The following is a 16,714-nucleotide window of genomic DNA, read 5'->3' on the forward strand; positions in this document are numbered from 1 at the left end:
AAAGCTCAGATGTTTTGCGATCAACTGAAATAAGACACAGTGCATGAAATCATCAATCTATCTAGTCTTGGGGCTAAGAGCAATGTTATCTTAAAGCAAACCAGCACAGTTGTAATCTTCTCGATAGCTTTTAAAAGATACAGCTGGCCAAAACAAACAAACTAACATAAATAACACTCATCTAGTTAAGCATGGCAAAAGCCCATATGTAGTAGATTACATAATTCTAACAGTACAAAAACTGGACAAAAGTATGATATATACAAAAAAAATTACAGAAAAGTACTTATACATCAAACAGCTGTCAGTGACTCAAGCAGATCACCTAAAAATGACAACAACGTCAGAATCAGCACAGCCCTTTGAGTTCTTCCATTGTGATTGTGATCTCTTGGGAATTTAGGAATGGGTAGCAAATGGATGCTGTTCCACACAATGTGGCTTTTGACATTTAGTTTTTAAGTTGAAAAAGCTTCCTCTGTGAAACATACAAAAATAAATACTTTAAGACTGTCACATTATGCCATTTTTTCTGTTTAGCTATGTTTGTATCAAGAATTGTCCCAAATAAGCAAAATCAAGTCATTTGAAATTTCTAGGGTACAACACACACTATTAAAAAAAACAAAACCCAGTACTTCATTTCTAAACTATTACTCCCACACTGTCCTGTTAACTTTTTAGTAGGTATAATTTATAATGAAGATTATGCTGCTATAGTTAAAGTTTTGTTCTATATCTACTGAATGTAGTTGGAATTTTGTTTTGTTCCTTTGTGTCTTCGAATGAAATCCAATATCATACTAGCACGTTTGAGTTCACTGAAATGCCACCTTTTCCAATTTTTTCATATTTTACTTGTTATGAGCAGAAATGTGTGCTTGTCTGAAGTGCTCCATGTGTTTAAGATTTTTTTTAAAAAAATCAAATTACAGGAGTTACAGAAATACAGTATTTTCCTCATTGCATCACACTACCTTTATCTTGTTTAATATTAAAAGAACTTTAACAAATGAAATCTGTATTAATTCTTAAACTTTTCCTCATTGACTGTACTTAAACATTATACTGTACTGTATAACACTCACTTCAATGGCATGAAGCCAAAAGAATGATGTTTGCTGACAATATTGCTCTTGAATTCTGTGGTCCTTAGGTGTGCAGTGAGCAGAAAGCTCTGTACCATAGAGTTCAGTAAGTGCCTTTCAAGGAAGTGATTGGAAGGAAGCTGATCTCTTCCTTCTTCCATTGTTCCTAAATGTGTGTGCTTATTTTTTTAAAAAAATAATAATGTCTTTATCCCTTGCTTTACTTAAACTTCACTATTCCTTATGTTTGGTTGGTGGAGGAGTCAGCAGTAACCTTGGTTAGTGCTGAAGCTGCTGTAGATGTGGGGCGGGCAAGAAGTTTCAGAGGCTTCCCTGCAGCCAGTCCTGAGGCTTCTAAGAAGACCCAGAAAAGCAGGAACCAAAGAGAACAGTGAAGGTGAGGCACTCCCTCTTTCTATAGCTGGGTATAACAACATTCCGGGGATTTTTAATATGCTTTTAAAATGACTTACACACACTGTATTGAGGGGTTGCTGAACTGAATCCTTCTCCTCTAAATGGTATATTCAAACAGCCCTAATGTCTATAGAGTTTGCAAAGTATGAAAGTATTCTGTACAACATATTTATAGTTTGCTGGATTTCACCAGCAAACTGCATTAATGTTTCCTTCCCACAGTAAAATTTCAACGGCAGCTTTTTTCAGTTGATGGAAGGGGGCTGGGGGGGGGTGTTGGATATCCACAAAATTTATCTCAAAGGATGGATGTGGCCAGTTGGAAGCATTAGACCCACCATGCCAATCTAGCAGGAGGAGAAATCAGCCATTTCTGATTCCACTGAAGAAAACTTTGCCATCAACGGAAGTACACAACTAGAAGTCTCCCTGTTTTTGTATTTTATATGGCTAGTTATTTGTAAGTTTAAGAATTTATTTGGTTGTTCTATGTTGTAATGTAATCTTCAACAAATATTTAAGAAAGTTAAAAGACAAAGCCTAGCAGACAAAAGAATCAATGAACAATGATACATGTTCACAAAACTGGTTACTGTTTTGCAAGGTCAGGTTAATTCTGAAAGAAGAGAACAGCACATTTTGTTTCACAACTAAGAAGCCTTTGGCAAATACCTTTTAGTTTGCTTTTAGAAGTACATAAATTATATAGCATAAAGTGCTTACAGTCCAGGAACATTATTTTTTCTTCTTCTCACAGCCCCTTCAACAATTGCTCATCATGTTCTTCATTTATAACACCACCCCTTTCCCTAAAACTGGGACTCGTTGTGCCCTTAATCTTTAAAAACTTAAATGTTATGCCATAGCTTTAGAATTACAGTACTAGTGTCAATGGCCCAGTGCATAACACAGTTCAAAAATGCAAAGGGATGTTGTAGCACCTTTGAGACTAACAGCAAGGAAGAGATTTTCAAGATAAGCTTTCACAGTTTGGGGTCTACTTCATCAGATGTACCCACTCCATGAAAACTATGCTACAAACCTCTTTCTCTTAATTAGTCTCCCAAGTGTTAAAAGGTTCGTTTACAGAACTATGTCTTTGAATAAAATTCAAAAAGAAAAACTAACAATAATAGATATTTATTTCAAAGATTAGTGCAGTACTATCTTATACATGATTATTTAGAAATAAGTCCCATGTCAGTCACTGTCGCTTACCCACATGTTATGTAATTCGACATATGTTACAAGTGACATACCTTGTCTGTTTACATTTCTCCTTAATACAATAATATATGCGAAAGTAACTTCACTATAAAGTGTTTATTTTAATATATATCTAAAACCCCTAAAAACTCAAGTAGGGCCTAAACAGACTGCCCCAGGTGCCTTTTGCCACCACAGTGGCACTTTCTGGCACTCCTTTTGGTGCTGTGGCATCTGGACACAGTGCCAAAGGAGCACTGTGATGCCACCCGCTATGTAGTTGGGCACATGGCATGATGGCAGTGTCAAGGCATGTGTCATGTGGACACCACACCCCCACTCTACCGCGAAACCAGCGTATAACGTCAGTCTGTTTGGCCTCATTGTCAATTTACTATAAAATGATTGTGCTATTAGTTTTGCATAGTGCTAAAGCAATCACCTTATTAACACTAAGACCTTATGTAAGCCATGGTGGACATTAAGATCTGCAAGGAAGGGCTTTCTCACAGTCCCACCACCCTCACAGTCACAGTTGGCGAAAACATGTGAGACAGCCTTCTCTATGGCTGCTCTTAAACTGTGGACCTCTCTTCCACAGGAGATTTGGCTGGCCCCTTCCCTCCTCTCTTTCCATGGGCAGGTGAAGACATTCTTGTTTAGACAAGCCTTTTAAACTCTGTGTGTGTAATGTGCTGTTGTAATTTTTAAATCTTGAATCTCTAAATGAAATTAAATGTGAATATGGTTTAAGTGTTTTGAATTGCTTTTAACCATGTCATTAATAATTTTTTGTTTAATTTGCTTTTAACTTTTGTAATCAATGTTTTGCCTATTATTCTTTTTTAAAATGTTGTAAACTGCCCTGTATATCATTTGGGGGGAAAGGCAGGATATAAGCAAAATAAATAAATATCATCTGAAGTGCAATACTTTTCCTTTAACAGTCTGACAGACCTCACTGTGCTTGCTGTTTATGATTTGCTTCAGAGGTGTGGCAAGTCAGAAGGTCACTGGCAAAACTAACAGAACTTAAAATAGCAACTGCCACAAGGCTTGGATTACAACAACAACCTTTTAAAAAGCATTAATGTCACACATATTTTAGGGCAAAGCATAATTTGCATCTATTTCTTACAGAACATTGATTAAATATGACATTTTGTTATCTTGAAACAGAAATAAAAAAAATAGTTCAGACTTCAGAATTTAATCTTGTTCTGACACCTGTGTCCAAAGATTTATGCATATTACTAATTTACCTGTAACCTAAGAACACTGTTTAATCAAATCATTTATCCCTAAATGTCAACTGACCATTGAGAATTAAAATATGTTGAATAAAATCTTTAGTAATCCACAATTCATGAAACAAGAAAGAGGAATTCAGAGTATGTAGTCATCATTATGGGAAGAGTTATGAAGAAAACAAGAAGGTAATCATTAAAACCAAGGCTTCAACTGGAGTACAAAAACTTTCCAGACTATGTTTGCAGTTACATTAACTGCCCTTTACATTCTATAGTTTCAATTCATGTGCACTTATTTAGTGTAATTAATAGAAACTGCACCTGTGTATTTAACCCAGTTATATATCTAGTTTTGCCTTCAATCTCCAAGGCATTTGTCCATGCTGAAATGGTCCAGTACATAGTTCATTATGTGCACAGCACGATGTTCTCCAGTTACACAGGAAATACAGTGCTGACGTGTTAGTGCTAGGACAAGAACTCACAAACAGTAGATTGGAGAGTTTAGGTAAGATTCAAATTAAGAGGAAACATTGCATAAGTGAACTGAGGTGAACTTTAAATTAATTATTATTAATTTAAATTATACTGCATCTTAGACTAGTGTTGAGAGATTTAAAAGTATCACATTTTGTTGAGGAAAGCTGCCACAGTTTCTTCTATACATGTTCAAAGATGTTTTCCTGATTGCAAACTATGAAGGATGGGTAGTACTATATTCTCATATATAAGGCTGTGGATATTCTGTTTGAGTTTGATTCCTACTTGCTTCATTTCACAGCATACATTCAATGAGTGAATATCCCCATAAAGTCTTCAAGGTTTTCCACTTGGCATGTTCTTGAGTGAAAAGGCAGGCTCAACTCCATCTGACTTGGGCTTGATTAAGAAGCAGAACCCTCCTTTCAGTCCATCTGCCTTGGTCCAGGCCTCAGAGGGAGAGAAGAACTGCTGGACATGATCCCCTACACCACCACCATTCCCTTCTCCTTTTGTGTCATGTCTTTTTAGATTGTAAGCCTGAAGGCAGGAAACCATCTAATTAAAAAGATTGTATGTACAGCGCTGTGTAAATTTACAGCGCTTTATAAATAAAGCTTAATCATCATTATTATCATATGATCTGGATCCTCTACTGGACAAGAACAGCACATGCTTATGAATCTTAGAAATAAATATTGTAAACTGCAAGTGCTACCTCCTCATTGTCTTGCCCTATCCCACAGGTACTTTACATGGGATCAGAAAATTAGTGTCCTTGAGGCAGAGAAGTCTGATGGCATGATGTTCTGGATGTCTCTAGTCCTGGACTGTGCTCCTGCTTTTCTCTTTTATTTCTGTCATGTCTGAACTTTGACACCTGCTTGGACCACCAACCATGTAGTTTTACAATGCACATTGTCCACGTGCTGTGGCCAAATATATGTTACATTAAATTGGTAATAATCAACATTACACAAACACCCTTCCTGTTAGAATGCAGCCCCCTCCATCTGGGAGCCCCCCCCCCCCCATGACACAAATAAGAGGTGCTGGCTGCAAAAGTGAGTCAGGAGTGTCTTTGGGGCATGAGGAAAATTTGTATAACAGGATTCAAAAAGAAAATGTGAGATCCATATAATTTTCGTTTGACAAATCTTTACCATAATTTCAACTGCTAAAATTAAAGATTAAAAACTATCAAGACAGTAGGTGTGACTTCAAACTGAGAGTTTGCATCGAAAACTGTATTTGTCAAAGACATGAAAGCATGCAATTTAATGCTAATAATATGTTTCAAACTGTTGAAAAGACTCAAAACTGTACATTCTTAAAACACTTAAAACAAAAATCTTATACTTTATATGTTAACAAAAATGTTCTTTGTCCTTCTTCAAACTGTAAAAAAAAATGAGATTCAGCTTTCAGTGTGCAACCCCCTTCATCTCTGTAAAAGATAAATAAATAAGTACAGAAGCATCCAGTTATTTGCTTTCCAATAATCACTAGATTTAAGAGACAGTGGGAGGAGGAAGGGGATAGAATGAAAGAGAGAGAGGGAGAAAGAAAAAGTATAAACCAACAATCAATCCAAAACGACTGTAAATATAAGATATAGACACAACATGTCCAGTGTGTAGTGGAGATATTTTCACATTGTGGGGTTTTTCCCCAGAAAAGGTGTTAACATCGGTGTTAAAAATATAATGGTTGAAGTATCTTAAACAGTCTCTTACATGAATACAAACCTGACACTTTGAATTATTTAACTTAATAAGTCTGCTATAAGCACTAAATGTTTATAGTTTACAGTTTACATTTTTTTAAAGATTTAAAAATGTTCCTACTGCAAACTTGCTTTCCTCTCTCCATAACACTAGCCATAAAACTAGCAAAGTAAGATTTTACAGCTCACTCAATAAGATATAATCACTTAATGAGGTTTAATCGAAGGTCAAAGGTATGATTTATCACAAATCAGAGAAACAGCACATCAAAGTTCAAGAGCAGTGTTGTTGTTGTTTTTTAAAACAAATTAAATCTCAATAACTAAATTATGGTAAATGCCTTCCATTCTGATTTTAAAATGGAGATTTAATGTTCCTAAAGCTTGAAACCAACATTTTGTTTTTACGACAATGTTTTAAAAGAACCAATGAAAAATACGAAACACACATATAAATTCCACTTTACCACCATCACCCCTTGCTCTTTCTTCCCTGAGCAGTGAGCCATCCTGCTGCTAACACAATCTAGCCATTAGCCAGAGGATCAACATCACAGGCAGCTCACTTGCTTGTCCTCTCCCTAGCAATATACATACAATCTCTGTGTTGAAGGCTGAAATCCCATACCTGCTTATTTTGAAGCAAGTCAGATTGAAAATAACATGGTCACTTCTTAGTAGATAGGTTTATATTGTAAATAACTTAAAATCCACCATGTTGCTTTGAATTCTCAAAGTTGATCTTTCTCTTCTCCTGCTTCTCTCCACTTCCATTTTGAGCCTAATGTTTCTCATCCATTAGAGCCAACTTACACATTGCAGTAGATCAACCACTAAATATGTGTGCTTATATAGTATTTAACTTCTGGGGGATGGGAATCAGGGTTAGGATTGCAGCAAAAAAGATGACTTGTATTTTCTTTAACTGCAGTGGCAACTTACTTCCCTTCCCTTATAGCAAACTGGGAAGGAATTTCTGTCAAAAAGCTAGAAATGCTTTCTCTTTGCCATGCTCCCAGTCTTAATAGTCCATGACAGCTAGCTAAAGTCTGCAAAGTATAAAGTCAATTATGCAACATTAAATTCCATATTTGATATAAAATGTACTTTGAACTTCAGATTTTAAACTCAAGGGCAAAGCTTGTGTCTTTACATTGTTTTCCTCCCTATGGCATGCAATTACTGTAACAACAAATCTTGTGACAATTGAAAGACTAAAAGAGATTTATTGAGGCATAAATGTTTTGGATTCAGCTTCAGATGCACGAAGTTCACAAAGCCTTGTGCCTAAACCTTTTAAATCCTTAATGTACTGTCTCTGTTGAAACAGACTAAACACATACTTTTCAAGCCCAATATTAAACTTTGATTTAAGGCAAATTTATTTATATATTTAATATCCTGCCTTTCTCAGCACAGCATCCAAGTGGCATACTATGTTTTAAAAACACAATACAATTAAAAACTCTTTAATACAAACATGAAAACACAACCAAATTTTTATTTTTAAAAACTAACTAAAAACAGTATTAAAAGATGCTTGAAACATAATAAAATAAAAACAAATTTAAAAGCTCCCATTAAAAGCTCTATCTGTTGCAACACACTAAAAACCAAAAGCATCCTTAAATAAAACGGTCTTTACCTACTGGCAGAAAGACAGCAGGTAGGGAGCAACCGGACCTCCTAGGGAAAGGAGTGCCATAATTCTGAGAAGGTGCCCTCTCTATTTCTCTCTTTTATCCCCACCAGACGTGCCTGTAATGGTGGCGGGACTAAGACAAAGCCTTCCCCTGCAGATCTTAGAGCACAGGCAAGCCTATGTAGGAAGATACGAAAAGATTGTCAAATAGTCTGGATGAAACAATGTCTAACTACTGCACTGCACTTTTAGCACAGTTTCCATCATTTACATCACAATTTACATCACTACAGAATGTCAGATAAACCTGTATAATTTCTTTAAAAAATATGAGAACAAGGGAAAACTATTAACAAGTTCAGACCATTTCTTGTCCTCACATTAAAATTCTACATTAAGGAAATTGTATGTATTTTGCACATCTGATAAAGTCAGTGGTAACTTTTCATTGTTACCATTGGCCAGTACACATACTGAGGAGCTGGCCTTTCTCTCTTCCAGAAGCAGCCCCTCATGCCTCATCCAACGCTACTCTAAAATACTCAAATCTTTGGGAGGCACAGGAATTGTTGCTGCAAGTTCCTGTGCATGCACAGAGTACCACATGTGGGGCTTCAAGCCTAGAACTGCTTAACAGCTGTTAAGACTAAAATAGGAGACTTGTAGCACTCTAATTATTAGACTTCAGCCTACAGAGCAGTTCAACAGTTCTGGAAGCCTTTAGAACTTTCATAGGAACGAAGTATACTTCCAGCCCAAGTCAGAGCAATTATCCAAAGATTACTGCTTATTAATTCACTTATCCTCTTCAGTGAGCAAAAATAATGGGGATTAGGTTGCCTTCACCTTTTGCGAAGTTCATGCTCACTTTCAACCAGACGCTTGCAGTCATCATAATTAATTATAATAGGAAGACATACTAATTGGATTAAGTGATACATGTACCTATTTTCTCTCCAGCTGGAAGTGGGTGTTTTCAAAGTAACCAAGTAAAAGTAGCAGAAGGTGTTTAGCAAAATCCCAGTCATTTATTAATTCGTGCAAGTAGTTCTTCCACAAAGAGATTTTTTTTAAAATGTATTCACTTTTTTAAAAAAGAAAGAAATTTCAGTTTCTTCTATAAGTTTCTGTATCTTCAGAAACTAAAGTTAAAAGTCACAAATAATAAGATTATAAAAAATTCTAACGCAATTGCAGCACTACAAGGACAAATTGATTTTTTAAAACTATATTTAGAAAACTGACATCACATGACACCTCCTTTTTAATACAAACTACTATTAATATTCTTCTGGTAATGCTCACATTAACTAGTCTGTGTTTAAGAAACATGTGCTGCCTCAAATTTGTACTTCAAGATTTTTTTTCTTTTTACAAAAAGATGCTTTGTTTCTGACACACTTTACTAGAAAGAAGCTCCATTCCTTCAGATTGGTTCCAAATGTCTCCCTTGACCAAGTTTTAAGTTAGCTCAGCAATCAAGGCAGATAACCACAACATCTGTCTACCGAATTTATTTCCTTTCTGCATACTGGGGGTTTCCTGAAAGTCTCAGTCCTCAGCAGGATGCTTTTTACAGTTGTTAAAATTTGTTTTGATACAACAGACAACCACCTCCCAATGCTATTGTTAATTTAAACAAAATTTGTTAACATTGATTATTCTTTTTCAGTTATCTTCCAAAAGAAATACACACTCTGTATTACAGTATGGGGCATATTGGAAAGGCTATATATGTTCAGACCGAGATGTTACGGTATTAGAATTTCTTGAGGAAATCAACACTAATTGAAAACAGCTGTTCACAAATAGTGACGACTTTATAATTAAATAATTTTGGAAGAGTAATGATAGGTGGCATTCTGAGTCACATTTAATTTAATTTAATTTAAATGAAAAGACACTAACAGTTTGTGCTAGTGTGTTGTATGTAACTAGTATGCCACAATCAATCCTAATCATTTTAAAGCTGGCAGATACACAGAAACTAAAGTGCAAAATTTCTCAGCTGTGTCATCTGTTCAGGACTGACCCATAATGTGTTATTCATCAGCTATGTAACAAAAAACTAGCAAAGCGGTATTCCATATGAAAATCCATTTCACTCTTCCTTAATACTCAACCATTTGAAGTCAGATTAAAAGACACCTATGTCAGCTACCATGTCAATGGCTGGGTGTGTATGTGACGGCTTCAAGTCGCCTGCCAACTAATGGTGCCCCATTAATTTCATCGGATTTTCTTAGTCAAGGAATACTCAAGAGATGGTTTAGTCCTCGAAAATATAGCCTACAGCACCTGGTATTCATTGATGGTCTACCATTCAAGTACTAATCAGGGCAGACCCTGCTTAACTTCTAAGATCAGATATTTAGGAATAGTCAGTGGCTACTTTTGGACACATTGCTTTCTGCTTTGGCCTTAAGTTTACCTGTAAAACAGGCAACTGACAACAGTGGTTGCTAGGGCGAATTAATAACACTTTTATCCAGTCCAAAAACATAAGAAAATCCCTACTGTATTACACCAAAGACCTATTTAGTCCAGCTTTCTGTTCCCACAGTGGGCAACTGAATGTCTATAGGAAGCTCACAATAAGGACAGGAGTGCAGTATCAGCCTCCTGTTCGCGCTCCCTAGCAACTGGTATTTAGAAGCATACCATAAGCATACCATATATCTAGTATTGTACTTGAGATATCATACAGCCATAATGATTAAAAACCATCAATAGCTTTATTCTTCATTAATGTCTAACTCTTTTTAAATACATCGTGAACTAAACCTTGAGATAGTGAATTCCATAGTGAACTGATTGCTGTGTATGGCACTTACTATTCTCTGTCCCCCATCCAGCTTCAACTGTGGTTGTGTGCCTTCAACTCCACTTCATCTTACAGCAACCCTACCAGAAGGTTTTCTAAGAAAGATTTATTCAGAGATTTGCCATTTAATTTCCCTTAGGCTGAGGAAAGTGACTTATACAAGGTTACCCAGCGGTTTCCAAGGCTAAACAGTGATTTGAATGTTGATCTTCACAAGTCCTAGTCCAGCACTCAAACCACTACGCTATGCTGGCTCATATTCAACTTTAAATTGATCCTCAGTTCAAAACATCTCTTTGTACACTTTCTATGCATGAATCATCATTTTATATATCTCTGTATAGACTTTACTGGGTTTTTTCCCCAAGCTGAAAGCCTTGAGAAGGCTTTCTTCATACAGAAGTTGCTTAAGCTTTTTTGATCCTTTTGGTTGCTCATTTCTGCACCTTCTCCAAATCTACAATTTCCTTGTTGAGGTACAATGACCAGCATTGTAGACTGTATTCCAAATGTGGCTGCAATACAAATTTGTTTTAAAGTGTTGAGTTACTAGCAGTTTTATTTTTTTATTCTTTTCCTAATGTTCTCCAGAGTAGGATTTTCCTTCCCCAGAGCCTCACACTTAGTCAATGATTTTATTCACCAAGAACCCAAGATATTTTTTTTTGCCTGTCAGTCACCACTAGCTGAAATCCCATCTGCATCCTTGTAAAGCTAGGAAGTATTTTTGCCCCTGTTGGCATCACTAATTTACACCAGACCACATGTGCCATTTTAATGGCCATTCTCCCGATTTCCTTCTAGAGCTCTCTACTGTCACTTTTAATTCTAACTGTTCTAAATAATCTTCTGTCATCCATAAACCTACTCAACCCATTGGCCATCCCTGTCTCCGGAGCATTTAAGAACAGGTGTGAAAGTACTGATCACAATACAGATTTTTAGGAGACTCCTCTTACTGCATTATAAGAACTGTCTTATCTATTCTTATTCTTTTGTTCCTGTTTTGTCATCTATTACTGGTCTGAAATGGGAGATCTCCTTTTATTTCATGATTTCTAAGGAACTTCTGGGGACTGGAATTGTCAAACGGCTTTTAGAGGTACACAATGTGTACCAAAATCATCAATGCTTGTTCACACTCTCAAAGAACTTTAAAAGCTTAGTGACACAGCACTGAATTTGAGAATGTTATGTTGATGCTTCTTACCTGGTCATTTTATAAACAAGTCTTAAGTTTCTGATTTTGAATTAGATTCTATTGACTTAAATGAGACTAATTTACAAATATGAAATTAAAAAGCTATGTAAATTATAAACCTCTTGCAGCTGCTAGGGGTGCAACAAGTGAAATCCAACACATTGTTATCTCATTGGTGCAGATCAGCATTCCAAACATTGCAGCCTATTTCTGTAGACTTCTCTTTCTTCCAGGAAAAAACAGGTGCTAGATTTGCAATCAAGTCAGAAAGCAGGAAGCAGGAATTATGTTAAATGTCCACCTGAGAACAGACATCTATCAAGCATTGGAGTATCCCTTATCCAGAATTCCAAAATCCTAATTACTGCAGAGTCCAAAACTGTCCACGTGGGTGGCTGAGACACTAACGCCTTTGCTTTCTGATGGCTGAATGTACACAAACTTTGTTTCATGTACAAAATTATTAAAAATATTATGTCTAAAATCACCCTCAGGCTATATGTATAAGGAGAACAGGAAACATAAATGAATTTCATGCTTAGATTTGGGTCCCATCTCCAAGATCTCATTATGTATATGCAAATATTCCAAAATCTGAAAAAATCCAAAATCCAAAGCACTTCTCATCTCAAGCATTTCAGGTAAGGGAGACTCAACCTGTCTTCTCAGTTTGACCCATTCTGATACACATTCTCCACCACATCTAGAGCAACTAGTCAATACACTTGTCCCTCCATATTCACTAGGTTAGGGGCACAAGACCCCCATGAACATGGAAAAACCGCAAATAAGAAAAACACCACGTTTTTACCTGAGAGATTACCTCTCTAGGAATCTCTAGGTCCTCCAGTGCAACTCTGTGGTCAGCACACTTTCTAATGTCATTTGACCCATGTGGGACTTAGCAGGGATCATCCCACTTCCTCCAAAACACTGCTGCCCTTGCCATTAGAGAAACTTTGCGTGTGTGGACCAAAGTACAATGTGGTAGGAGAAATCTGTAGGTTTTGATAGGGCATGCAGTTGCTATCACTCCTCTTGTCCATTTACTTTCTTCACATCCTTCATCATTTTACATATCAACCACATTCCCTCTTCTATTTCCATGTGCACATGTAAAAACAACAATTACTCCTCTACTTAGAAGGCGGCTGGGTCTACAAACTGTACCAAGAATAGCATGGATCTGGTTCTTCATGGTACCGCTATGGTATAAGGTAAAGGGTAAAGGTAGTCCCTTGACATGAATATCTAGTCGTAACTCACTGTAATGGACAGTGCTCATCTCTGTTACTTAGCTGAGGGAGCCAGCACTGTCAAAGATAACTCCATGGTCATGTGGCCAGCATGACTGCACAGAGCGCTGTTACCTTCCCACCAAAGGGGTACATGTTTATCTTGGACATGAATCTGATTCACAAAGCTGATACTTTGTAGCACTAGTATAGTGCAAAAATGTATCCGAGGCATAGATTACCCAAATGTTTATATCATCCGTCCCAGAAAGAAAAAAACATACCATCAAATCACAGTTACCATCCAGCCATCCAGCTGCACCCCACATCATAGAACTAGGGCTACAAAACTGCTGCTGTGACATAAAAGCATGGATCCTGTGACGCCAACAAACCACCATTAAATCACATCTGAATCCATACGTTCCTCTACAAAGAGCAAACTTTGAAAGCTTCACATGGCATCATCATAGTGCAAAACCGGTAAGGTACAGAGGTCCTCATGGCTCACCTGGTTTTCTACATGGAAAACCCCCACTCCAACTACCATAACATCAAGCATCTCATCTGTGGCCACAGACTGCATCTCATCTATCAAGGTCCCTGTATTCAGCAGTGCTGCAATGGTGTAAAAACAGGACCTGAGGCATGCACTCTCAGGACTTTTAGCGGATCAGAAATACTGTCAAGTCACCCTTCTCACAGGACATGGTTCTGGTGGGACATGTGGCTGTTGTTATTGTGTGCCTTCAAGTTGTTTCAGACTTAAGGCAACCCATATCATGGGGTTCTCTGGGCAAGATATGTTCGGGGGGGGGGTTGCCTTTCCCTTCCTCAGTTACTCCCACTTAAACAAAACCCAGCTACACAGGGACTGTCCATTGCAGTGACCCTCCGGCTGGCGCCCTCCAGACGCCCTGCAGTTTCTGGAAAGCTGTTCTGTATACCTGGACCTGGTTGTTTGTTTCAAGCACACCCCTTAAGGCCCCTTCTTGCCAGGTGACCTGGCGTCCTCTTTTTCCAGGACATGTCCTACTTCCCAACCTTCTGTCCAGGAGGAGATCCAAAACATCCTCCATTTGTGAGACTGACCAAGAAGCATGGCTTTATATTTACATGAGAGTCTGTAACCTTTATTTGGCCGTGTCCCCCATTTTTCTTGTATGCCCTACATTTTTGAGCCTAATAGTCACAAATTTACTTTTTCTGTGGCTGTTTATCAGCTTCCATTTGGCAATGCCCTACATTTTTATTAAGGTTGCATCCACACTGCAGAGATAACCCGGTTTGGAAGCGCTTTAACTTGTCTGGCTGAAGGCTATGGAATTCTGGGAGTTGGAGTTTGTTGTGGGGCCCAGAGCGGAGCTCTGCTCTGGGCCCACAACAAACTCCAACTCCCAGAATTCCATAGCCTTCAGCCAGACAGCAAAGTAAAGCGGTGCCAACCCGTGTTATCTCTGCAGTGTGGCTGCCGCCCTCGTGCCCCTCTCTCTCTCTCTCTCACCTGTCCTGAACATGAGCTGCTTGTCCTCGGGGTCTCCAAACTCGGCCAGCATGGACTTGAAGAGGACCCCGCAGGAGTTCTGGATGCCGAAGACGGCCCCGTTGCACCACATGGAGGCCAGCATCACCAGCCAGCCCCAGCCGCCCTCGGGGGGCTCGAAGGACTCCGCGGCGGCGGCGGAGGCAAAGGCGGCGGCGGCGGCGGCGGTTACGTCCTCCTCAGGCGGCGGAGGGGAAGGAGGCGGCGGCGGCGGAGGAGGAGGCGGCGGCGGCTGCAGGAGCTCCCCGTTCTCCTTCCCTTCCTTCCCCTCCTCCTCCTCCTCCTCCTCCTCCTCCTCGGGAGTCGTGTCTCCCACTCCGCTGGCGGCCAGGGGATCCTTCTCGGGCGGGAGCCACCCCCCGTTCGCCGGCTTCCCTTCTTCGGCCACCGCCGCCGCCTCGCTTTCCTCGAGGGGAGCCAAAGGAGACGCCGCCGCCGCCGCCGCCGCCGTCGTCGTGGAGGCGTCCCCGGCGCCCAGCTCCTCGCTGACGGGAGGCATGTCCGACCCCTGAGGCGCCGCCGCCGCTTCCACGCGAGGAAACAGCGTATGGAATATGTGTAACTCCGCTGCTGAGGTGACTTCTCACAATGTTAATATATATATAGTTGTATTGTCATATATATGTATATATATATATATATATATAAACCTTCCTCTGCCGCAGCGCCGCCTCACTCAGCGGCGGCCCCTGGGGCGCTTTGACTCGCGGCGGGGCATGTGAAAGGGCCCTTTATATACCTCTCCCGCGAGGGGGCGTGGCCTGGGAGGGAGGGAGGGGCTTCTCCTGCGCTTCTCTTTTCTTCTTTTCCCCTCCTCAACCTTCCCCCGCCCCTCTTTTTGTCTTGGTGTCGTCGCCGTCCCCCGATCTCCCAACTTCATCCCGAAGATCCCACTGGATAAGAGGAGGGGAGGTTCCGCCCCTTTCTCAAGTGGGAGGGAAGGAGGGAGGCGCCGTCCGCGTGCCAGCGGTTGGTTGAGGAAACCGAACGCTGGCCGGCAACGGCTCCTCTGGAGACAATCTCGTTGGTGTGTTCGGGAGAGGACAGGAGGGGGGAGAGGCAAGTTGAGGAGCGCGTGCTCGCTCTCTGTGCTGCGCACGCGCGAGCGGGCGCTAACAGAAGCTTCCCCAAGTTTAAAGGTTAGCGACCACCCGATTGGAGGAGAGGAGGCGGCGGCGGGAAAATAGCTTGCTCCCTCCCTCCCTCTCTCTCCCCCTCCCTTCTGAAATACAGGTGGGGGCGGGGCCTCTTGGTCTGGCCCTCACAGGCTTTGTGGTGGAATTGTGACAAGGGCCGTTTTGTTCTGACAGCTAAATACACACACACACACACACACACACACACACACACACAAACATATATATATATATATATAAGCACACATAGATATACACACACATATATGATTTATTTATATTCCGCCTTTTCCTTGTGGAATCAAGGCGGATTACAAAATGAAGGGATCAGAAATACAAAAGGCATCCCCCTATCAAATACATCACAGGAAACAGAACAACAATACATAATTATACAGAAATGAAAAAATACTACATAATAAAGAATACAAAATACAGTGTCCAAATTGCATAATATAGCACATTAATGGAGGCATAACATGGCATAATAATCTAAACAACAATCCCCAGCATACACACACACATACATATATATATATATATTTACACACATATACTGTGTGTGTGTGTGTATATATATATATATATATATACACAGACACATATACATATTCATACACACATATTCACACACACATATATATACATATATACTGTGTATATATCTGCTTTATTGTGACTCTGTTCCAGCCCTTAGATGGAGTAAAGAGACACGTGAAGCACAAATATAAGTTACTATATATGAGATATGAAACAAAAATTTATGTAAATTCAAAATACAAAGATATTAGCTAAAAAGAGAAATCCCAAAGATACCAAGATGGAAGTGAAATGTAATAATGTAATGCATTATTGTATTTTAATGTTTCTTGAAATGGTGTTTCTCATTTCTAGGCACAGAGACGGCTTTGGTGGCCTTGGTGGATGCCCTTCACAGGGAACTGGACAGGGGGAGTGTGTCCCTGT

General features: G+C 39.4%; 1 protein-coding gene across 1 annotated transcript in view; it reads right to left on the bottom strand.

Moving 5' to 3' along the window:
* Positions 1 to 15,214, bottom strand: part of SLC16A10 (solute carrier family 16 member 10) — a 63,834-nt gene extending 48,620 nt beyond the window's left edge. Inside the window, exon 1 of the mRNA XM_089530563.1 lies at positions 14,574 to 15,214. Coding sequence (XP_089386689.1) covers positions 14,574 to 15,111 — 538 coding nt within the window. The 5' untranslated portion in view covers positions 15,112 to 15,214. The remainder of the gene's footprint in view (positions 1 to 14,573) is intronic.
* Positions 15,215 to 16,714: the final 1,500 nt, after the last annotated feature.

Source organism: Sceloporus occidentalis, unplaced genomic scaffold, assembly GCF_023333645.1.
Source record: "Sceloporus occidentalis isolate IW3139 unplaced genomic scaffold, rSceOcc1.0.p SCAF_6, whole genome shotgun sequence".
In the NCBI taxonomy this organism is placed as follows: domain Eukaryota; kingdom Metazoa; phylum Chordata; class Lepidosauria; order Squamata; family Phrynosomatidae; genus Sceloporus; species Sceloporus occidentalis.